The following is a 25,944-nucleotide window of genomic DNA, read 5'->3' as shown; positions in this document are numbered from 1 at the left end:
GGAAATCATTACAACTTTCTTTCCCACCCCAAATTCCTGAATATGTATAAGTAGCCTGCATCATTCTTCGGAGGTGGAACCTAAACAAACATTTCTGCTCTAGGACAGGAATTTCGTCAAAATAAGGGTGTCATTGCCCTCTTTAAATTCCGTCCTCAGAACATGAGCAAAACTTTCCATAAAAACCACAAGAACATTTGTGACTCGTTTCAGGAAACTAGGCATACGAATAAAGTACGAATAAATTGTTAAATTGCGAGCCTAGTTGGTTTAGCCACGGAAAAAGACAGGAACCTTCCTGCTAGCCATGATTGGCTGAGATAATGGATGGGCTGGACATGCCGAGAGATGAGTTTGGATTGGTCTGCCATGTAGCACGCTTCTGTCTATAATGAGCTGCTAAGTATGTGTAGGTAATCCTTTCTGACGCAGAATTTTTTTTAAAGATAGCCCTCCACTTTCTGGAGGACCGAGCTTTGAAAGCAGTGGAATGCCGGTGGAAGCAGAGTATGATAGCTAAGGAGATGCCGAAAATGTAGGCGTATGATTGCAAATGCGGAGGGAGTCGAAAAGAGGACACAGAAGGCTGCTGTATAAAACATCTTCAAACTACGGGCAGCCATGGCATCCGTGACAGAGAAGGATAAGAAACCTCCAAATAACCGTTACATTTCGTTCTTAGAGCGTTAATAAAACCTCAGAGAAAAACTTTCAGGGAACCAGAGTAAATGTTCTCAGAACCTCCCTGCAATGTAAAATTAACCCCACAACAGGCTAAATTTCTCAGAATGTTTAAAAAATGTTTTACCGGTCGGGACACTTTGTTCCCACAACCAATGTGAAACCAAAAACATACGTTCACACAACTTCCAAGTAACCTAATGTGCTAGTTGGGTAACTTCCATACTGTGTTACAATGTTATTGTTTTGGGGGTTATTTGTTGTTGTTTTTTATGTGTTTTTGTACATGCAAGTCAGATGTAAATGCCATGTATACAAAAATGTAAAAATAATAAACAAATAATAACACACACACACCGAGCCATTACGTGCTAGGGTTACCGGCCCCTATACAAACATTGTTTAAAGTAACTGTCCAGTCAAAATCTCACTGTTAAAAGTTCATATTCTGTTAACTCATACCCAAGTAATGTTGTTGACGCATACTATATTCGTATTTGTGGCTAAAGCTTTCAAAAACCCTACCTAGATTGTAAGATGGCGCGGGGATGCTTATGTTTTTGCACCTCCACTTGTTTACAGGAAAATGTACATAATCCATTAAATATTTTGTAAATACATTTTTTTTTATTCTGGACATCAGAACAGCAATCACTCACCTCGATCTGCGCGAAGACTTCTACTTCAATGAGTCTTCGGCACAGAACATACTGCTCACCTCGGACCAGGGACCATTGGCGAATGTGCAATCGCTGGAAAACAAACTGGACACGCTTCGTTTCGAGTCTATCCTATCAATAGTGCTGGGATGCTTATGTTTTTGCACGTCTACTTTTTTACAGGAAAATGTACATAATCCATTGGATAATTAGTACATTTCCTATGACCTAGAAAAGTTACTGAACATCAGAACAGAAATCATAAACCTCGATCTGGACGAAGACTTCTACTTCAATGAGTCTTCAATACAGGACATACTGCTCAGCTCGGACCAGAGGCCATTGGCGAATGTGCAATCGCTAGAAAACAAACTGGACACGCTTTGTTCGAGTCTATCCTATCAACGGGACATTAAGAACTGTAATATACTGTACAATGCTTTTCGGAGTAATGGCTGAACAAGGACATGGACAATATACAGTTAGCTGGGTTTTCCATGCATCTGCAGGGCAGAACAGCGGCTTCCGGTAAGATCTGTGAGGATGTGGTGTGTCTCTTTGTCAACAAAGACTGGTGCGCAATCTCTAATATTAAGGAAGTCTTCAAGGTTCTGCTCGCCTGAGTTGGAATACCTCATGATAAGCTGTAGACCATACTTACCAAGAGAGTTTATCTATATTTTTCGTAGCTGTCTGTTTACCACCACAAACCAATGTTGGCACTAAGACCGCACTCAACGAGCTGTACAGGGCCATAAGCAAACAAAAAAATGACCATCCCGTGGCTAGTGATTTTAATGCAGGAAAACTGAAATCTGTTTTACCTAATTTCTACCAGCATGCAACTAGAGAAAAAAAGATCACCTTTACTCCACACACAAAGATGCATACAAAGCTCTTCCTCGCCCTCCATTTGGCAAATCTGACTATAACTCTATCCTCCTGATTCCTGCTTACATTTCAAAAACTCAAACATGAAATACCAGTGATGCCTCAATACGGAAGTGGTCTGATGAAGCGGATGCTAAACTACAGGACAGTTTCGCTAGCACAGACCGGAATATGTTCCAGAATTTATCCGATGACATTGAGGAGTTTACCACATCAGTTACCATCTTCATTAATAAGTGCCTTGACAACATCATCCCCACAGTGACAGTACATGCATATCCCAACCAGAAGCTATGGATTACAGGCAACATCTGCACTGAGCTAAAGGCTAGAGCTACCGCTTTCAAGGAGCGGGACACTGGCAGCATCATGCTGTGGGGATGTTTTTCAGCGGCAGGGACTGGGAGACTATTCAGGATCAAGTGAAATATGAATGGAGCAAAGTACAGAGAGTTTCTTGATGAAAACCTGCTCCAGAGCGCTCAGGACCTCAGACTGGGGCGAAGGTTCACCTTCCATCAGGACAACGACCCTAAGGACACAGCCAGGACAAGGTGGGAGTGGCTTTGGGACAAGTCTCTGAATGTCCTTGAGTGGCCCAGCCAGACACTGGACTTGAACCCAATCGAACATCTCTGGAAAGACCTGAAAATAGCTGTGCAGCGACGCTCCCCATCCAACCTGACAGAGCTTGAGAGGATCTGCAGAGAAGAATGGGAGAAACTCCCCAAATACAGGTGTGCCAAGCTTGTAGCGTCATACCCAAGAAGACTTGAGGCTGTAATCACTGCCAAAGGTGCTTCAACAAAGTACTGAGTAAAGAATCTGAATACTTACAATACCAGTCAAAAGTTTGGACACACCTATTCATTCAAGGATTTTCTTTATTTTTACTATTTTCCACATTGTAAAATAATAGGGAAGACATCAAAACTATGAAATAACACATATGGAATCATGTAGTAACCAAAAAAGTGTTAAATAAATAAAATATATGTTATATTTGAGATTCTTCAAATAGCCACCCTTTGCCTTGATGACAGCTTTGCACACTCTTGGCATTCTCTCAACCAGCTTCCTGAGGAATGCTTTTCCAACAGTCCTGAAGGAGTTCCCACGTATGCTGAGCACTTGTTGGCTGCTATTCCTTCACTCTGCTGTCCAACTCATCCCAAACCATCTCAATTGGGTCGAGGTTGGGGGATTGTGGAGGCCAGGTCATCTGATGCAGCACTCCATCACTCTCCTTGGTCAAATAGCCCTTACACAGCCTGGAGGTGTGTTTTGGGTCATTGTCCTGTTGAAATACAAATGATAGTCCCACTAAGCGCAAACCAGATGGGATGGCGTATCGCTGCTGAATGCTGTGGTAGCCATGCTGGTTAAGTGTGCCTTGAATTCTAAATAAATCACAGACAGTGTCACCAGCAAAGCACCCACACACCAAAACACCTCCTCCTCCATGCTTCACGGTGGGAACCACACATGCAGAGATCATCCGTTCAACTACTCTTCGTTTCAAAAGACAAGGCATTTGGAACCAGAAATCTCAGATTTGGACTCATCAGACGAAAGGACACATTTCCACCAGTCTAATGTCCATTGCTTGTGTTTCTTGGCCCACGCAAGTCTCTTATTATTATTGGTGTTCTTTAGTAGTGGTTTCTTTGCAGCAATTCCACCATGAAGGCCTGATTCACACAGTCTCCTCTGAACAGTTGATGTTGAGATGTGTCTGTTACTTGAACTCTGTGAAGCATTTATTTGGGCTGCAATCTGAGGTGCAGTAAACTCTAATGAACGTATCCTCTGCAGCAGAGGTAACTCTGGGTCTTCCTTTCCTGTGGCGGTCCTCATGAGAGCCAGTTTCATCATAGTGCTTGATGGTTTTTGCGACTGCACATAAAGAAACTTTCAAAGGTCTTTGTTCCGCATTGACTGACCTTCATGTCTTAAAGTAATGATGGACCGTCGTTTCTCTTTGCTTATTTGAGCTGTTCTTGCCATGAAATGGACTTGGTCTTTTACCAAATAGGGTTACCTTCTGTATACCACCCCTACCTTGTCAGAACACAACTGATTGGCTCAAACGCATTAAGAAGGAAAGAAATGCCACAAATTAACTTTTAACAATGCACACCTGTTAATTGAAATGCATTCCAGGTGACTAACTCATGAAGATGATTGAGAGAATGCCAAGATTGTGCAAAGCTGTCATCAAGACAAAGGGTGGCTACTTAAATATATTTTGATTTGATCAACACTTTTTTGGTTACTACATGATTCCATGTGTGTTATTTCATAGTTTTTAATGGCTTCACTATTATTCTACAAAATAGAAAATAGTAAAAATAATAATAATAATAAACTGGAATGAGTAGGTGTGTCCAAACCAGTCATATTTCTTTTTATTTTTATTTTTAATACATATGCAAAAATATCTAAAAACTTGTTTTCGCTTCATCGTTATGGGGTATTGTGTGTATATTGATGAGGGGAACAAATTATGTAATCCATTTTTAAATAAGGCTGTAAAGTAACAAAATGTGGAAAAAGTCAAGGGGTCTGAATACTTTCTGAATGCACTGTATCTACAGTATGTCAATTTCCTCGTACCCCTACACATCGACTCGGTACTGGTACCCCATGTATATCGCCAAGCTATCATTGGTCATTGAGTATTTGTTCCTTGTGTTTCTCGTGTTACAATTGTTTAAATATTGTTATTATTATAATTGTTTTATTATATTCTGCAGTGTTGGGAAGTACGTAAGCATTTCTCTCTTAGTCTGCACCTGTTGTTTACAAAGCATGTGACAATTAACATTTGATTTGACCTCAAACTTGTATCTCTAACAGACCAATTAAAAAATGCTTGCTTTTTCCTCATAAAGGATGATGTAATCCTCCTGAGGATGAGCTGGCCAATCAGCGTCTACTGTATGAATATTTTTTATGACCTGTATAAGCCATTCTGTTGTTGGGGTATGCCCTAACCATTCCAACACAGAAAAGCTGCTTTCTAACATGCTTAATTACAATTTCTTGGAAGGAAAACTGCTAGTAGATACCATAGACTTCCAGTCATTGTGCTAATGCTAGTTAGCATTGGCTCGCAAAACTACCTCTAACTTATTTCATACTAGAGAAAGAGACATCTGACTGAGGAGGTAGATAAAGGGCCTCATTTCCAAAATCCCGAAGTATCCCTTTAATTATAGGTCATTCATATTTAATAGACATCTGGAAACACTGGACAGTTAGTTACTCTAAAGGCCATTCCTCATCAGTGACATAGGTACTCGTTGGCACCTTTAAACACTAGTAGAACTGAACAACATGGATAAGACAAAGTATTATGTCATAACAGTAGACAAGTGAATTTTGCAATTATGTTATTATATACACTACCGGTAAAATAATAAACAACGAATTTAATTTTTGTTTGAATACAGAATCAGATGTGACGCTATGGTCATAAAGACAATGCAATTGTGTTTGCTGTATACTTTAAAATAAGGGTTAAGGGTGGAAAGGGTTAAAAGTTTCCTTGCTCAATAGGTGAGGGGGAGAGGAAAGTCGTGTCTCACAGACACTCCCCTCTTTAGCTATTGATTTCCCCTGCGTGATTCTCCAAGACGATGTAGACCAGATCATTGCAAAGAGCCACAGCTTTCTAGACATGCCTGCACGATACATGGACAGTGTATAGAGACGATAGAAGTGAGTGGAATGAACGGTGGTAGGCTATATATCTCATTCTGGGGAAACCTCTGCGCATATAATACATTTTCATATGTTGGTGCTAAAGTTAAACAGGATAGTCGTATATTCAATCTGTATTTGGACAAAAAACACGAACTGATAATGGACAAAAAAACGAATGGATGACATACAACTTCAAGCTTGAGATTGAACAGGCTGACGGTTGCATTCCCTTACCACAAAGACGCACTGTTTCAGAAGACTGAGAAGAGCTCCAGAATACAGTAAATTCAACTGATGTATTTTACCTTAATTGTGAAATTCACAGTTATTATTTGCACTGAATACTATATTCCTGAAACTACAATATATTCAGCGGTTCGGTGTAAAATATGGAATCAGTCAGCATTTTAAGGTGAGTAATTAGATAGTTTTTTTCATTCAAAATAATCTCCATCACGCGCGCCTAGGCCAACGAATATCGCATCGCATACCAGTTGACATCGACAGAGAAGGGTTGATGACAGATCCCAGCTAGCACATAACGTTCTGAGAACCATAGGTTTCTTAGAGATTGGTGAGAGCGTGGTTGTCCTATGGTTATATTACATACAACCTTTCTGGGAATGGTGCAGGATAGTTGCTTGGCTTTGGAACATTCTCAGCACAAAAAAAAAACAATTTTCTTGGTATTTAATTTCTTTATAGTTCAGTTCCTCCAGGATTCTGAGATTCTGCAATTACAAAATGTTTAGCAAAATCAGCAATGCCCTGCATATTATGCGAGGGTGTGCAAATTTGACCAATCACCACACTATTTCCACATAAAACAGTCAAATAATCGCAATATTATTGCATAAAACTGACCCATCACAGCAAAAGAAAAAGAGGACTATGTTACAAACTGTACTACATTTAGTAACTTACTTTGAAGACATGGTTATTGTGTTTAAATAGGCTTTTGTCATTTGGTACTCTTCATTCAGTGTACTTGTCTTTAACTGCCATTTCCCAAAAGTCAGACTCTTCCCAACTCATTATTCTCAGCTTCAGAAGCATCTGCATTTACCACATTTTGTGTGGTTAACCTTAGATATATTCTCCAGACGTGGCCAGAGGGAATTGTTGATATGCTGTAAACATTTTATTTTACACTGATCAAAATTATAAACGCAACATGTAAAATATTGTGTTTCATGAGCTGAAATAAAAGATCCCAGAAATATTCCATATGCACAAAAAGCTTATTCCTGTCAAATTTTGTGCATACATTTGTTTACATCGCTGTTAGTGAGCATTTATAGTTTGCAAAGGTAATCCATCCACCTGACAGGTGTGGCATATCAAGAAACTGATTAAACAGTGTGATCATTACACAGGTGCAACTTGTGCTGGGGACAATAAAAGGCCACTCTAAATAATGCAATTTTGACACACAATACAATACCACAGATGTCTCAAGTTTTGAGGGAGCATGCAATCGGCATGCTGATTGCAGGAATGTCCACCAGAGCTGTTGGCAGAGAATTTAATGTTAATTTCTCTAGCATAAGCTGCCTCCAATGTTGTTTTACAGAATTTGGCACTACGTCCAACCGGCCTCACAACCGCAGACCATGTGTACGGCATTGTGTGGGCGAGCGGTTTGCTGATGTCAACATTGTTAACAGAGTGCCCCATGGAGGCAGTGGGGTTATGGTATGGGCAAGCATAAGTTACATACAAAGAAGACAATTGCATTTTATTGATTGACAATTTGAATGCACAAAAATACCACAACGAGACCCCGAGGCCCATTGTGAGGCAGATGCATATCTGTATTACTAGTCATGTGCAATCTATAGATTAGAGCCTAATGAATGTATTTCAATTGACTGATTTCCTCATATGAAATGTAACTCTGTAAAATCTTTTGACATTTTTGCATGCCTCCAACGCCTCCAACTCAATCATCAAGTTTACAGGCGACACAACAGGACTAAGCCTGATTATCAACAATGACAAGACGTGAGGGCCCTAGGTGAGTGGTGCCAAGAAAATAACCTTTCCCGCAATGTCAACAAAACGAAGGAGCTGATCGTGGACTTCAGGAGACAGCAGAGGGAGCACGCCCCCATCCACATCGACGGGACCGCAGTGGAGAAGGTGAAAAGCTTCAAGTTCCTCGGAGTACACATAACTGACAATCAGAAATAGTTCACCCACACAGACAATGTGGTGAAGAAGTCGCAACAGCGTCTCTTCAACTTCAGGAGGATGAAAAAATGTGTTTTAGCCCCTAAGACCCTCACAAACTTTTACAGATGCACCATTGAGAGCATCCTGTTGGGCTGTATCACCACCTGGTATTGCAACTGCAGCGCCCGCAACCGCAGGGCTCTCCAGAGGATTGTGCGGTCTGCCCAACGCATCACCGGGGACACATTGCCTGCCCTGCAGGACTCCTACAGCACCCAATGTCACAGGAATGCCAAAAAGATCATCAAGGACATCAACCACCCGAACCACGGCCTGTTCACCCCGGTATTATCCAGAAGGCGAGGTCAGTACAGGTGCATCAAAGCTGGGACCAAGAGACTGAAAAACAGCTTCTATCTCAAGGCCATCCGACTGTTAAATAGTCGTCACTACCCGGCCTCCACCCAGTACTCTGCCCTGAACTTAATTTGTGGAATTTCTTTCCTTCTTATTGCGTTTGAGCCAATCAGTTGTGTTGTGACAAGGTAGGGGTGGTATGCAGAAGATAGCCTTATATGGTAAAAGTTGATATGTGACCCATTTCAGGAAACTAGGCATATGTCGAAGGTCACTACTTCAGAGAGCCGTTTGAACGTAAACTTAAAAAAAATCAAAATGCGTTTTTTTTCAGAAATGCCTTCTCGAACATGTGAACTTTCATGTGCTTTAATAACAAACTTGTTTACCATCTGTAAATACAAATAAAATTGTTAAATTACGACCATAGTTGGTTTAGCCACAGAAAAAGCCAGCAACTTTCCTACTAGTCATGATTGGCAGAGATAATGAGTGGGCTGGACATTTACATTTAAGTCATTTAGCAGACGCTCTTATCCAGAGCGACTTACAAATTGGTGCATTCACCTTATAATATCCAGTGGAACAACCACTTTACAATAGTGCATCAAAATCTTTAAGGGGGGGTTAGAAGGATTACTTTATCCTATCCCAGGTATTCCTTAAAGAGGTGGGGTTTCAGGTGACTCCGGAAGGTGGTGATTGACTCCGCTGTCCTGGCGTCGTGAGGGAGCTTGTTCCACCATTGGGGTGCCAGAGCAGCGAACAGTTTTGACTGGGCTGAGCGGGAACTGTGCTTCCTCAGAGGTAGGGAGGCGAGCAGGCCAGAGGTGGATGAACGCAGTGCCCTTGTTTGGGTGTAGGGCCTGATCAGAGCCTGAAGGTACGGAGGTGCCGTTCCCCTCACAGCTCCATAGGCAAGCACCATGGTCTTGTAGCGGATGCGAGCTTCGACTGGAAGCTAGTGGAGAGAGCGGAGGAGCGGGGTGACGTGAGAGAACTTGGGAAGGTTGAACACCAGACGGGCTGCGGCGTTCTGGATGAGTTGTAGGGGTTTAATGGCACAGGCAGGGAGCCCAGCCAACAACGAGTTGCAGTAATCCAGACGGGAGATGACAAGTGCCTGGATTAGGACCTGCGCCGCTTCCTGTGTGAGGCAGGGTCGTACTCTGCGAATGTTGTAGAGCATGAACCTACAGGATCGGGTCACCGCCTTGATGTTAGTGGAGAACGACAGGGTGTTGTCCAGGGTCACGCCGAGGCTCTTAACACTCTGGGAGGAGGACACAAGGGAGTTGTCAACCGTGATGGCGAGATCATGGAACGGGCAGTCCTTCCCCGGGAGGAAGAGCAGCTCCGTCTTGCCGAGGTTCAGCTTGAGGTGGTGATCCGTCATCCACACTGATATGTCTGCCAGACATGCAGAGATGTGATTCGCCACCTGGTTGTCAGAAGGGGGAAAGGAGAAGATTAATTGTGTGTCATCTGCATAGCAATGATATGAGAGACCATGTGAGGATATGACAGAGCCAAGTGACTTGGTGTATAGCGAGAATAGGAGAGGGCCTAGAACAGAGCCCTGGGGGACACCAGTGGTGAGAGCACGTGGTGCAGAGACAGATTCTCGCCACGCCACCTGGTAGGAGCGACCTGTCAGGTAGGACGCAATCCAAGCGTGGGCCGCGCCGGAGATGCCCAGCTCGGAGAGGGTGGAGAGGAGGATCTGATGGTTCACAGTATCAAAGGCAGCAGATAGGTCTAGAAGGATGAGAGCAGAGGAGAGCGAGTTAGCTTTAGCAGTGCGGAGAGCCTCCGTGACACAGAGAAGAGCAGTCTCAGTTGAATGCCCAGTCTTGAAACCTGACTGATTAGGGATCAAGAAGGTCATTCTGAGAGAGATAGCAAGAGAGCTGGCCAAGGACGGCACGTTCAAGAGTTTTGGAGAGAAAGGAAAGAAGGGATACTGATCTGTAGTTGTTGACATCGGAGGGATCGAGTGTAGGTTTTTTCAGAAGGGGTGCAACTCTCGCTCTCTTGAAGACGGAAGGGACGTAGCCAGCGGTCAAGGATGAGTTGATGAGCGAGGTGAGGTAGGGGAGAAGGTCTCCGGAAATGGTCTGGAGAAGAGAGGAGGGGATAGGGTCAAGTGGGCAGGTTGTTGGGCGGCCGGCCGTCACAAGACGCGAGATTTCATCTGGAGAGAGAGGGGAGAAAGAGGTCAAAGCACAGGGTAGGGCAGTGTGAGCAGGACCAGCGGTGTCGTTTCACTTAGCAAACGAGGATCGGATGTCGTCAACCTTCTTTTCAAAATGGTTGACGAAGTCATCCGCAGAGAGGAAGGAGGGGGGGGGGAGGGGGAGGAGGATTCAGGAGGGAGGAGAAGGTAGCAAAGAGCTTCCTAGGGTTAGAGGCAGATGCTTGGAGTTTAGAGTGGTAGAAAGTGGCTTTAGCAGCAGAGACAGAAGAGGAAAATGTAGAGAGGAGGGAGTGAAAGGATGCCAGGTCCGCAGGGAGGCGAGTTTTCCTCCATTTCCGCTCGGCTGCCCGGAGCCCTGTTCTGTGAGCTCGCAGTGAGTCGTCGAGCCACGGAGCAGGAGGGGAGGACCGAGCCGGCCTGGAGGATAGGGGACAGAGGAAATCAAAGGATGCAGAGAGGGAGGAGAGGAGGGTTGAGGAGGCAGAATCAGGAGATAGGTTGGAGAAGGTTTGAGCAGAGGGAAGAGATGATAGGATGGAAGAGGAGAGAGTAGCGGGAGAGAGAGAGCGAAGGTTGGGACGGCGCAATACCATCCGAGTAGGGGCAGAGTGAGAAGTGTTGGATGAGAGCGAGAGGGAAAAGGATACAAGGTAGTGGTCGGAGACTTGGAGGGGAGTTGCAATGAGATTAGTGGAAGAACAGCATCTAGTAAAGATGAGGTCAAGCGTATTGCCTGCCTTGTGAGTAGGGGGGGAAGGTGAGAGCGTGAGGTCAAAAGAGGAGAGGAGTGGAAAGGAGGCAGAGAGGAATGAGTCAAAGGTAGACGTGGGGAGGTTAAAGTCACCCAGAACTGTGAGAGGTGAGCCATCCTCAGGAAAGGAACTTATCAAGGCGTCAAGCTCATTGATGAACTTTCCAAGCGAACCTGGAGGGCGATAACTGATAAGGATGTTAAGCTTGAAAGGGCTGGTAACTGTGACAGCATGGAATTCAAATGAGGAGATAGACAGATGGGTCAGGGGAGAAAGAGAGAATGTCCACTTGGGAGAGATGAGGATTCCAGTGCCACCACCCCGCTGGCTCGATGCTCTAGGGGTATGCGAGAACACGTATGCAGACGAGGAGAGAGCAGTAGGAGTAGCAGTGTTATCTGTGGTAATCCATGTTTCCGTCAGCGCCAGGAAGTCTAGGGACTGGAGGGTAGCATAGGCTGAGATGAACTCAGCCTTGTTGGCCGCAGACCGGCAGTTCCATAGGCTGCCGGAGACCTGGAACTCCACGTGGGTCGTGCACGCTGGGACCACCAGGTTAGAGTGGCAGCGGCCACGCGGTGTGGAGCGTTTGTATGGCCTGTGCAGAGGGGAGAGAACAGGGATAGACAGACACATAGTAGACAAGCTACAGAAGAGGCTACGCTAATGCAAAGGAGATTGGAATGACAAGTGGACTACACGTCTCGAATGTTCAGAAAGTTAAGCTTACGTTGCAAAAATCTTATTGACTAAAATGACGAAAAATGATACAGTACTGCTGGCTGGTGGAGTAGGCTAGCTAGCAGTGGCTGCGTTGTTGACTTTGAATGTGTAGCTGGCAAGGTAACCTCGATAGTTTCAGTACTACACCTTGTCATGAAACAAAGCAACTTTGTAGCTAGCTAGCTAACATAACACTAATCAAGACGTTCCTTGTAATGTATTTAGTTTCTACAATGCTGCTCGTCGGTAATAGTTGGCTGGGTTAGGAAAAATGGTGTCGCGGGGGACGGAAATAGCTGGCTAGCTAACCTCGATGGCTGGCTAGCTGACCTCGGTAATTACTAAACTACACAATTATCAAGCTATGACAAAGACAACTAAGTAGCTAGCTAGCTAACACTGCACTAGTCAAATCGTTCCGTTGTAAAGTATTAGTATCTACAGCGCTGCTAGTCGGTAACGGTTGGCTAGCTAGCAGTGGGTTAATGATGACTAGGTGTGTTGACTAAGTCTGGCGCCGCGTCGCGCCTGGCTAGCTCACCTCGATAATTACTCAAACTACACAATTATCTTAGATACAGAGACAGCAAAGACAACTATGTAGCTGGCTAACTAACACTAACACCACACTAATCAAGTCGTTACGTTGTAATGTAATCGTTTCTACAGTGCTGCTAGTCGGTAGAAGTTGGCTAGCTAGCAGTGATGACTAGCTAGCTAGCTAGCAGCTAGCAGTGTTGACTACGTTAGGAGGACTACGTTAGGAGGACGAAAGATGAGTTTGGATTGGTCTACCATATAGCACGCTTCTGTCTATTTGAACTGGTCAGTATGTCTAGGTAATCCTGTCTGACGTGGCTTTTTAAAAAATCGAATCAAATCAAATTGTATTAGTCACATGGGCCGAATACAACAGTGAAATGTTTACTTACGAGCCCCTAACCAACAATGCAGTTTAAAAAAAATATATATGGATAAGAATAACAGATGAAAGTAACAAGAAATTAAAGAGCAGCAGTAAAATAACAATAGCGAGACTATATACATGGGGTACCGATACAGAGTCAATGTGCGGGGGCACAGTTGAGGTAGTATGTACTGTACATGTAGGTAGCGTTATTAAAGTGACTATGCATAAAGGACAACAGAGAGTAGCAGTGGTGTAAAGGGGGGAGGGGGGGGCAATGCAAATAGTCTGGGTAGCCATATGACTAGATGTTCAGGAGTCTTATGGCTTGGGGGTAGAAGCTATTTAGAAGCCTCTTGGACCAAAACTTGGCGCTCCGGTACCGCTTTCCGTGCGGTAGCAGAGAGAACCGTCTATGACTAGGGTGGCTGGAGTCTTTGACAATTTTTAGGGCCTTCCTCTGACATCGCATGGTATAGAGGTCCTGGATTGCAGGAACCTGTAGTGCCTTGTGGTCGGAGGCCGAGCAGTTGGCATACCAGGCAGTGATGCAACCTGTCAGGATGCTCTTTTCAGTCTCCTGAAGGGGGAATAGGTTTTGTCATGCCCTCTTCACGACTGTCTTGGTGTGCTTGGACCATGTTAGTTTGTTGGTGATGTGGACACCAAGGAACTTAAAGCTCTCAACCTGCAGCCCCGTTGATGAAAATGGGGGCGTGCTCGATCCTCTTTTTCCTGTAGTCCACAATCATCTCCTTTGTCTTGATCACGTAGAGGGAGAGGTTGTTGTCCTGGCACCACACGGCCAGGTCTCAGACCTCCTCCCTATAGGCTGTCTCGTGGTTGTCGGTTATCAGGCCTACCACTGTTGTGTCATCTGCAAATTTAGTGATGGTGTTGGAGTTGTGCCTGGCCATGCAGTCATGAGTGAACAGGGAGTACAGGAGGGGCCCCTGTGTTGAGGATCAGCGTGGCGGATGTGTTGTTACCTACCCTTACCACCTGTTTGCGGCCCGTCAGGAAGTCCAGGATCCAGTTGCAGAGGGAGGTGTTTAGTCCCAGGGTCCTTAGCTTATTGATGAGCTTTGAGGGCACTATGGTGTTGAATGCTGAGCTGTAGTCAATGTATAGCATTATCACATAGGTGTTCCTTTTGTCCAGGTGGGAAAGGGCAGTGGGGAGTGCAATAGAGATTGCATCATCTGTGGATCTGTTTGGGCGGTATGCAAATTAGAGTGGGTCTAGGGTTTCTGGGATGATGGTGTTGATGTGAGCCATGACCAGTCTTTCAAAGCAATTCATGGCTACAGACGTGAGTGCTATGGGTCGGTAGTCATTTAGGCAGATTACCTTAGTGTTCTTAGGCACGGGCACTATGGTGGTCTGCTTAAAGCATGTTGGTATTACAGACTCGGACAGGGAGAGGTTGAAAATGTCAGTGAAGACACTTGCCAGCTGGTCAGCGCATGCTCGCAGTACACGTCCTAGTAATCCGTCTGGCTCCGCGGCCTTGTGAATGTTGACCTGTTTAAAGGTCTTACTCACATCGGCTGCGGAGAGTGTGATCACACAGTCTTCCGGAACAGCTGGTGCTCTCATGCATGTTTTAATGTTATATGCCTCGAAGCGAGCATAGAAGTAGTTTAGCTCGTCTGGTAGGCTCGTGTCACTGGGCAGCTCTCGGCTGTGCTTCCCTTTGTTGTCTGTAATGGTTTGCAAGCCCTGCCACATCCGACGAGCGTCAGAGCCAATGTAGTACGATTCAAGCTTAGTCCTGTATTGACGCTTTTCCTGTTTGATAGTTCATCGGAGGGCATAGCGGAATTTCTTAGAAGCTTCCGGGTTATAGTCCCACTCCTTGAAAGCGGCAGCTCTAGCCTTTAGCTTAGTGGCGGATGTTGCCTGTAATCCATGGCTTCTGGTTGGGGTATGTACGTACGGTCACTGTGGGGACGACGTCATTGATGCACTTATTGATGAAGACAATGACTGAGGTGGTGTACTCCTCAATGACATCAGAGGAATCCCGGAACATATTCCAGTCTATGCTAGAAAAACAATCCTGTAGCTTAGCATCTGCTTCATCTGACCACTTTTTTATTGATCTAGTCACTGGTGCTTGCTGCTTCAATTTTTTGCTTGTAAGCAGTATTCAGGAGGATAGAATTATGGTCAGATTTGCCAAATGGAGGGCGAGGGAGAGCTTTGTATGCGTCTCTGTGTGGAGTATAGGTGGTCCAGAGTTATTTTTCCTCTGGTTGCACATTTAACATGATGATAGAAATTTGGTCAAATGGATTTAAGTTTCCCTGCAATAAAGTTCCCGGCTACTAGGAGAGCCGCCTCTGGGTGAGCGTTTTCTTGTTTGCTTATGGCAGAATACAGCTCATTCAATGCTGTCTTAATGCCAGCCTCTGACTGCGGGGGTATGTAAACAGCTACAAAGAATACAGATGAAAACTCCCTCGGTAGATAGTGTGGTCTACAGCTTATCATGAGATACTCTACCTTAGGCTAGACTTCCTTAGATATTGTGCACCAGCTGTTATGTACAAAAATACATAGTCCTCCGCCCCTTGTCTTACCGCCGCTGTTCTATGCTGCCGGTACATCGTATAACCAGCCAGCTGTATGTTGATATTTTCGTTCTTCAGCCGCGACTCCGTGAAACATAAAATGTTACAGTTTTTAATGTCTTGCTGGTAGTTTAATCTTCCGTGTAACTCGTCGATTTTATTCTCCAAGGATTGCACGTTTGCTAGCAGAATGCAGAGAAGTGGGGGTTTATTCGATCCCCTACAAATTCTCAGAAGGCAGCCCGCCCTTCGGCCCCTCTTTCACCGCCTCCTCTTCACGCAGATCACAGGGATCGGGGCCTGTTCCCAAGGAAGCAGTATATCCTTCGCGTCTGGCTCATCAGAGTCGTGAAAGGAAAAAAAGGATTCTGCTAGTCTGTGGTGAGTAATCGCAGTCCTGATGTCTAGAAGTTATTTTCGGTCATAAGAGACGATAGTAGCAACATTATGTACAAAATAAGTTTAAAAAATAAGTTACAAACAACGCAAATAAACAAACAAAAAAACACAGTCAGCTGGGGGCACGTAAAAAGTCTGCCTTCTCCGGCGCCATCTTAAATGTATTGCATAGTAGCCGAATGTCAAGTTAAAGTGTACTGTTAGCTAGCTAACGTTAGCTGGCTGGCTCGCTAGCTAACGTTACATGTATGCTCTCCACTTTCTGGAGGACCGAGTTTTGAAATCAGTGGAATTCAAGTATAATAGCTAAGGAGATGGAGAAAACACCTGTCTCCGGATTACATCTTCAAACTAAGGGCAACCATGGCATCCGACAGTAGACGTGTCCATCCATGATGTATACGGGTAAGATAGTCTAGCTTGCTACATTTTCAGATATTACACATTTCTGATTTTGACAAAGTATTTTCATTTCAAGTTAAAGTGTACTGTTAGCTAGCTAGCTAACATTAGCTGGCTGGCTCGCTAGCTAACGTTACGTGTATCATCGTATTATTCGTATCTCAGAGACACGAGTTATAGCCTAATGTTAACCTGTTTGGGCTAGGGGGCAGTATTGAGAATTTTGGAAAAAATATGTGCCCATTTTTAACTGCCTCCTACACCAACTCAGAAGCTAGAATATGCATATTATTGTTCAGGTTTGGATAGAAAACACCCTAAAGTTTCTAAAACTGTTTGAATGGTGTCTGTGAGTATAACAGAACTCCTATGGCAGGCAAAAACCTGACAAGGTTTGATGCAGGAAGTGGCCTGTCTGACAAGGAGTCGTGCGTCTTGCATCTGTTTATTGAAGAGTAAGGATCTTAGCTGTAACGTGACAATTCCCAGGGCTCCAATAGGCTCTCAGAACCCGGGAAAAACCTGAACGATGACGAGGCAGCCTCTGGCTGAAACAGATTATCGCCTTATCCAAGTGGCCGATCAGAGGACCATTGAATGAGGCGCGTGCACGATTTGCCCCCGTGGAGAAATTTCATTCGGCTGTTTAGCTTATTGCAGATTCCCGGTCGGAATATTATCGCTTTTCTATGAGATAAATGGCATAAAAATTGGTTTTAAACAGCGGTTGACATGCTTCGAAGTACGGTAATGGAATATTTAGACATTTTTTGTCACGCCATGCGCCATGCGCACGACCGTTATTTACCATTCGTATAGTGTCTAGAACGCACGAACAAAACAGAGGATATTTGGATATAACGATGGATTATTTGGGACCAAACCTACATTTGTTATTGAAGTAGAAGTCCTGGGAGTGCATTCTGACGAAGAACAGGAAAGGTAAGAACATTTTTCTTATAGGAAATAGGATTTTGGTGAAGGCTAATCTTGCCGGGTGTCTAAATAGCTAGCCGTGATGGCTGGGCTATGTACTTAGAATATTGCAAAATGTGCTTCATCCGAAAAGCTATTTTAAAATCGGACATATCGAGTGCATAGAGGAGTAATGTATCTATAATTCTTAAAATAATTGTTATGCTTTTTGTGAACGTTTATCGTGAGTAATTTAGCAAACTGTTAGTAAATTCCCCGGAAGTTTGCGGGGGGTATGCTTTTTCTGAACGTCACATGCTAATGTAAAAAGCTGTTTTTTGATATAAATATGAACTTGATTGAACAGACATGCATGTATTGTATAACATAATGTCCTAGGTGTGTCATCTGATGAAGATCATAAAAGGTTAGTGCTGCATTTTGCTGTGGTTTGGGTTTTTGTGACATTATATGCTAGCTTGAAAAATGGGTGTCTGATTATTTCTGGCTGGGCACTCTCCTGACATAATCTAATGTTTTGCTTTCGTTGTAAAGCCTTTTTGAAATCGGACAGTGTGGTTAGATTAAGGAGAGTCTTGTCTTTAAATAGCTGTAAAATAGTCATATGTTTGAGAAATTGAAGTAATAGTATTTGAAACGATTCAAAAATCGCGCCACTGAATTCAGGTGGCTGTTACGTAGGTGGGACGAATTCGTCCCGCCTTGCCCATAGAGGTTAACTAGCTAACATTGAACCTGGTTGGTTAGCTACCTGCAGATTAATGCAGGGTAGTAACGTCATGAGTTGTGATTAAGGCCCATTGTTTAGCTAGCTAGCTAGCTACATGTCTTCTCAAAATACTCTCGTCTGAGTGTGCCAGAGTGCAGAATAACTGATGAATTTACGAACGCTCAATACTTGAATATGGCCGTGTCAGTAAACGTCGGCAAAAAAAGCGTAATTAAATTGTTGCCAGCAGCACTGTTATAGTCACCAACGCTCTGGATAACATGAAAACAGCATAACCAGCTCTGCTAAGGTGAGAAAAATGGTCAGAGTGGGGTGTTCTCTCATTACGTGTCTGGAAGTAACTAGCAAACTAGCCAATGTTAGCCAGTTAGCTTGGGTGCTTGACTGCCTTTGTGAGGACAGAACATTAGGATCAACCCTACTCATTGGTCAGAGCATCCAGTGTGCGCTCTGAACGCTCCGAGAACAAAACGCTCTGAATTTACGAATGGACCATCTGACAGCACAGTTGCAGTCACCAACAGCCTAACAACAGCCTAACCAGCTCTGCTAGGGCGAATAATGTTCAGTGAGCTGTTCTCTCATTTGTGTCTGGAAGTAGCTAGCAAGTTAGCTTGGGTGCTTGACTGCTGTTGTTAGTACAGAATGCTAGGATCAACCCTTAGAGAGATGGGTGGGGCTAAAGCTTAAGAGGGTGTGAACGATGCTGAATGGGTATAGACAAAGAAGGGCTCTCCAGTAGTAGTACCAAAACATTCAAAGACCATCAACTTTCAAAGCAAAATTACTTTTGCATTGTTCCTCAACTGGAGTGTATGATATACAATTTTGTAGCTCTGAGTCTCTACTTTTATCCAATGTAAAAAACACAATTTCAAATTTTACTACATGAGACCGATTTGAGCCGGTCAATCACATATTATGGTAAGAACAGCTCAAATAAGCAAAGAGAAATGACAGTCAATCATTACTTTAAGGCAGGAAGGTCAGTCAATGTGGAAAATTTCAAGAACTTTTAAGGTTTCTTCAAGTGCAGTCGCAAAACCCATCAAACGCTATGATGAAACTGGCTCTCATGAGGACCACCACAGGAAAGGAAAACCCAGAGTTAACTCTGCTGCAGAGAATAAGTTCATGAGAGTTATCAGCCTCAGAAATTGCAGCCCAAATAAACACATCTCAACATCAACTGTTCAGAGGAGACTGCGTGAATCCGGCCTTCGTGGTCAAATTTCTGCAAGGAAACCACTACTAAAGTACACCAATAAGAAGAAGAGACTTGCTTGGGCCAAGAAACACGAGCAACAGACATTAGACCGGTGGAAATCTGTCCTTTCGTCTGATGAGCCCAAATTTGAGATTTTTGGTTTCAACCGCTGTGTCTTTGTGAGACCCAGAGTAGGTGAACGGATGATCTCTGCATGTGTTGTTCCCACCGTGAAGCATGGAGGAGGAGGTGTGATGGTGTGGGGGCACTTTGCTCATGACACTGATGGTGATGTATTTAGAATTCAAGGCACACTTAACCAGCATGGCTACCACAGCATTCTGCAGCAATACGCCATCCAATCTGGTTTGCGCTTAGTGGGACTATCATTTGTTTTTCAACAGGACAATGACCCAACACACCTCCAGGCTGTGTAATGGCTATTTGACCAAGAAGGAGAGTGATGGAGTGCTGCAGCAGATGACCTGGCCTACACAATCACCGACCTCAACCCAATTGAGATGGTTTGGGATGAGTTGGACCACAGAGTGAAGGAAAAGCAGCCAACAAGTGCTCAGCATATGTGGGAACTCCTTCAAGACTGTTGGAAAAGCATTCCAGGTGAAGCTGGTTGAGAGAATGCCAAGAGTGAATGCCAAGAGTGTGCAAAGCTGTCATCAAGGCAATTTATTTTATTTGTTTAACCTTTATTTAACTAGGCAATTCAGTTAAGAACAAAGTCTTATTTACAATGACAGCCTACCCTGGCCAAACCATAACAATGCAGGGCCAATTGTGCCCCGCTCTTTGGGACTCCCAATCACGGGTGTGATACAGCCTGGAATCGAACGAGGGTCTGTAGTGACGCCTCTAGTACTGAGATGCAGTGTCTTAGACCGCTGCGTCACTCGGGAGCCCTCGACAAAGGGTAGCTAGTTTGAAGAATCTCAAATATAAAATATATTTTGATTTGTTTAAAAAAAATTGGTTACAACATGATTCCATATGTGTTATTTCATAGTTTTGATGTCTTCACTATTATTCTACAATGCAGAAAATAGTACAAATAAGAAAATCCTTGAATGAGTAGGTGTGTCCAAACTTTTGACTAGTACTGTACATGTCTTTAGTATTTTACAAATATAAAGATAAACAAAGTATTTACCCACAATCTGCTCTGGAAAAGTCTGATCCTGGAGTGTCTTAACAACATTAAACCAACATATTTATGCTGACTTCATCTAGTATCCAGAAGTATATATTTGTGTGGTATGTAAATATGTGCATATATAATTCGATATCGCCTAATTTTCATGTTTTAATTAAATATTTCAGAAAAATTGTAATACAAAAAAGTATTTTATTGATGTCTACATTCAACTTGTAAAAGTTGATTGTGATATGATTCAGATTTTTACATTTATTTTAGGGTGTTGTCCGGCCGTAGGAGTGGGCAATTCCAGTCCTCCAGGGCCTGATTGGTGTCACAGTTTTGCCCCAGCCCCAGCTAATACACCTGACTCCAATAATCACCTAATCATGATCTTCAGTTTAGAATGCAATTTGATTAATCAGCTGTGTTTGTTAGAGATGGAGAAAAAGTGTGCCACCAATCAGGCCCTCGAGGACTGGAGTTGCCCACCCATGTGCCTGGCCTTAAAGTCCCATTCTCAAATTGTTCAGAGAACTTTAAGAAACAACGTTCTTCTGTGGGAATTTCAGTACTTCCACAGAACAAGTTCTACAGTGCCTTGCAAAGGTATTCTTTCCCCTTGGCGTTTTTGCTATTTTGTTGCATTACAACCTGTAATTTAAATGTATTTTTATTTGGATTGCATGTAATGAACATACACAAAATAGTCCAAATTGGTGAAGTGAAATGAAAACAAAATTTATTATTATTATTATTTTTTTTATTAAAAAAAACTGAAAGGTGGTACATGCATTCACCCCCTTTGCTATGAAGGCCCTAAATAAGATCTGGTGCAACCAATTACCTTCAGAAGTCACATACTTAGATTGCACACAGGTGGATGATCTGTCACATGATCTCAGTATATATACACCTGTTCTGAAAGGCCCCAGAGTCTGCAACACCACTAAGTAAGGGGCACCACCAAGCAAGCACCACTATGAAGACAAAGGAGCTCTAAAAACAGGTCACAGACACATTTGTGGAGAAGTACAGATCAGGGTTGGGTTATAAAAAATATCCAAAACTTTGAACATCCCACGGAGCACCATTAAATCCACTATTAAAATGGAAAGAATATAGCACTACAACAAACCTGCCAAGTGAGGGCCGCCCACCAAAACTTACGGACCAGGCAAGGAGGGCATTAATCAGAGAGGCAACAAAGAGACCAAAGATAACCCTGAAGGAGCTGCAAAGCCCCACATCGGAGATTGGAGTGTCTGTCCATAGGACTACTTTAAGCCATACACTCCATAGAGCTGGGCTTTACGGTAGAGTGGCCAGAAAAAAAGCCAAAAGGCATGTGGGAGACTCCCCAAACATATGGAATTAGGTACTCTGGTCAGATGAGACAAATTGAGCTTTTTTGCCATCAAGGAAAACACTATGTCTGGCGCAAACCCAACACCTCTCACCACCCCGAGAACGCCATCCCCACAGTGAAGCATGGTGGTGGCAGCATCATGCTGTGGGGATGGTTTTCATCAGCAGAGACTGGTAAACTGGTCAGAATTGAAGGAATGATCGATGGCGCTAAATACAGGGAAAATCTTGAGGGAAACCTGTTTTAGTCTTCCAGAGATTTGAGACTGGGACGGAGGTTCACCTTCCAGCAGGACAATGACCCTAAGCATACTGCTAAAACAACACTTGAGTGGTTTAAGGGGAAACATTTAAATGTCTTGGAATGGCCTAGTCAAAGCCAAGATCTCAATCCAATTGAGAATCGGTGGAATGACTTAAAGATTGCTGTACACCAGTGGAACCCATCCAACTTGAAGGAGCTGGAGCAGTTTTGCCTTGAAGAATGGGCAAAAATCCCAGTGGCTAGATGTACCAAGCTTATAGAGACATACCCCAAGAGACTTGCAGCTGTAATTGCTGCAAAAGGTGGCTCTAACAAAGAATTGACTTTGGGGGATGAATAGTTATGTACGCTCAAGTTTTCAGTTTTTTGTCTTATTTCTTGTTTGTTTCACAATAAAAATTATTTTGCATCTTCAAAGTGGTAGGCATGTTGTGTAAATCAAATGATACAACCCAACCCCCCCCCAAAAAAAAATACCAACAACAAATATATATATATTTTAATTCCAGGTTGTAAGACAACAAAATAGGAAAAATGCCAAGGGGGTGAATACTTTTGCAAGCCACTGTATTTAATGCCATATTTTTACTACATTCTGGGAACGTTCTAAATCCACACAATAACTATTGCGTTTTGCAGCATATGATGAGTCTTTGCTTCTTGAAAGTCCAATATCTGATAAACTTGACTGCTGACATGCAAAGCATTTTGGGACTGTATCAACAGTGGACTAATGAAAAAAAGTTATATTTAAGCAATGTTTTCAGAACTTTCTGAGAATGTACAGCAAACTCTTTTATGCCAGTTCTTTGCAATAACGGAATGTTAAAAAACATCCACATCAATTGTCTCTAAATTCCATTCTCAGAAAATAAAGAAAACTTTCCCTAAAAAAAAACACAAGAAAACTTTAGCAATGTTCAGAAAACGTTCTAAGATTGTTATTTAAAAACATATATATTCTGTCCTCAGCATCAACAAAAATCTCTCTAGCCTCTATCTTGGTTAAATGTGTTAAGGTGTGTTGGCTGCGCTTACTATTTGGCCACACCTGATCTTATGGAGTGATTGTTTCCTTTGAAATGGGTTCTGTTTGAATAGACTAAAATGAACAGCTTTGTATGCGTAAAAAAACACAGCATCCTAACTCTATCCTGGTGGTGCAGTGGACAAATTCCAGTAATAGAGAACAGGAGCGCACAGGTTCAAATCTCAATGATGCTGTATCAGAATAAAAAAAACTGTTTACATGTTTAATGCCTAAACAAATTAATGTCTTACCCAAAATAAGTATTATTGGAACATTCAGTGAAGGTTTTTAGAAAGTTATTCAAAAACCTCGAAATAACCTTTACATTTCGTTCTTAGAGTGTTAAGAAAACTTTCAATAATAACCAATACAAAGCTTTAACAATATTTAGAAAATGTTCTCAAAATGTTATTAAATTACCTTCAAATAACCTATAATTTGCATTGTCAGAGCATTAATAAAACCTCCCAGTAAAACTTTCTTAGAACCTTCCAGAGTAAAACGTTCTCAGAACCTCCTTGCAACCTCCAAATACATTTTCACAGAGCAAGCGAAATGTTCAGTTTTACCAGTCAGGAAACGTTTGGCTTCATTCCCACAACCAATGTGAAACCAAAACCATACGTTCCCACAACTTCCAAGGAACTAAATGTGCTAGCTGGGATGATACATCATAGCGTTTTTTTTATAGCTTTAGGCTACATTATTTATTTCATCATTAGAGCAGACTGTTTATCAAATTGGCTGGCTCCAGTTTCACGGAGGTGTCGTAATGTTAGCTGCCTTTCTCTGGGAAATTTGACAGTTATGTTGTGCACTGTCGACACCTCACGTCCAACTGGCTACAATGCATCCGGTGGAAATATTACTGCCAGGGCATAGACATTGGCACAGAGATCTTTCATTTCAATGGGAACAGGCTTCAATTTAGAGACATACCTCACCTCACTGTAATTCAGTAAATTGTGAACTGCTGACATCCTTTATTTTTGTGCTAATCCTTAAGGTGTAGTCAGGGTTTTCTCTTTGTTTTCAATATAACTAAAATGTATTTTTCTCTCTCTGTACACCACACTGATTGACAGACTCAACAAGTTGACCACTGAAAGTTAAGATGGCCCACCTTTTCCTAGCTAACAGAATCTCTATGCCAGACGACCCCATCAGCAGAAACTCACCAAAAGTCCCCAAAAGCGCCATGAAAATGCCAACATCAACCTCCGAGAAAGTCCCTACAGAGAAATCCAACAACAAGAAGGACCGTAGCGTCGTCGTGACGACTGTCCCGTTAATCAACGAGATGCAGCTGACAGCGGCCACAGGTGGGGCAGAGATGTCGTGCTACCGGTGCACAGTGCCGTTCGGCGTGGTGGTCCTCATTGCCGGTATTGTGGTAACTGCTGTGGCGTACATGTTCAATTCACACGGCTCCACCATCTCAGTGCTGGGGCTGGTTCTGCTGTCGGCCGGGCTGGCTCTGCTGGGGTTCAGTGCTGTCTGTTGGAGGGTCCGGCTGGGGCAGAAGAAGGACCGGAGGAGGGAGAGTCAAACGGCCCTCATGTCCAACCATGGACTCTGTGTGGTCTGAGCCCTGAGGGAGGTAGGGACTGTTAAATAGATGTCTGAACAATTTGAAGTTTGAATTAAGAGGTAATGAACAGAGACTACTAGAGAGAGATGAGGGATGTCAGAGGTGGTTGGGTATGAAGGACGCACACATTGTCCAAAACAGATGCTTAGCTGAAGGACTAGAATGGCCTAGAAAGACAATCTGTACTGTAGGTAAGATCATATCTGCAAGGACTAGAGTGGCCTACAAAGACTGGCAGGTAGCCTAGCAGTTAAGAGTGTTGAGCCAGTAAACAAAAGGTTGCGGGTTTGAATCCCTGAGCTGACTAGATGAAAAATCTGTTGCAGTACCCTTTAGCAAAACAAGTACAACCCTAATTACTCTGGATAAGAGTGTCTGCTAAATTACAAAAAAATGTAAAGTCTGATTTGTTCTCCCTGGTCATTTGGGAAGATCAGGACTGATCATGAATATGGAAAAAACAAATTATTGGAGAGGAAGGATGGAGTAGGGTGAATTTTCCCCTAGATTCTGATCTTCAGGCATGTTTGCATTTTCCTCACTAATAGTTAAGGTTAGGATTGAGGTAGAGGAAGATCTGTACTTAAGGGAAAATTTCACCCCGGAGCAGAAAGGATAGTTGCACGGTGGACCATGATTCTCCATTCTACTATACTCATGCATGTCATGTGATGCATCTGTGACTCTATGGCTGCTCAATTGATGTTTCAAGTGAACATTTCATAGGTACTTAATGTTATGTTTTAGATATGTAGACAGTAGCTGACTTTACAGGGTCAAATCACCCTTAATTACTGCGTGAAGTGATTGCCTAAATGAAGTCAATGTATCTCTCAAGTTCGATATGCATGATTTTTTTATGCTTCCAATGTACTTTTGTAACTGCCTATTATGCACAATATTGATTAACTTGATACAGTTTGTGCCAAATGTACAGTTTTTCATTGTTAGTATAGTACAAGACCATAGATGTGGCAAAGCAAGTTGTGGTTTCATATGTATCATTGTACTCTGGTAAAGTTGTATTTTCATGATATTTATGACATATCTATTGATATATATTTGGAATATTTGTGCCACTAAACTTAAGATGTTAAATCCATGTGCCAATAAATCTGTCAATCAACCAATAAATCAATCAACCAATCAAATTACATGTTATTCGTATATTTCCCTATTAACAAAAACATCAGTATCAGTAACTAAGACTAAGCCATTTCACTTTGCTCTCTGCATATTG

General features: G+C 43.0%; 1 protein-coding gene across 1 annotated transcript; it reads left to right on the top strand.

The window, feature by feature from the left end:
• Window positions 1-5,810: 5,810 nt before the first annotated feature.
• On the top strand, window positions 5,811-25,855 carry LOC106612121 (transmembrane protein 100). Its single transcript, XM_014213013.3, has 2 exons — window positions 5,811-6,351; window positions 24,199-25,855. The coding sequence occupies exon 2, from the start codon at window positions 24,228-24,230 to the stop codon at window positions 24,699-24,701; it is 474 nt and encodes a 157-aa protein (XP_014068488.1). The 5' UTR covers window positions 5,811-6,351; window positions 24,199-24,227; the 3' UTR covers window positions 24,702-25,855.
• The last annotated feature ends 89 nt before the right edge of the window (window positions 25,856-25,944 follow it).

This window comes from Salmo salar, chromosome 01 (assembly GCF_965601325.2).
Source record: "Salmo salar chromosome 01, fSalSal1, whole genome shotgun sequence".
Taxonomy (NCBI): domain Eukaryota; kingdom Metazoa; phylum Chordata; class Actinopteri; order Salmoniformes; family Salmonidae; genus Salmo; species Salmo salar.
The sequence above is the reverse complement of the archived record's forward strand: the minus strand, read 5'-3'. Positions and strand labels throughout refer to the sequence as shown.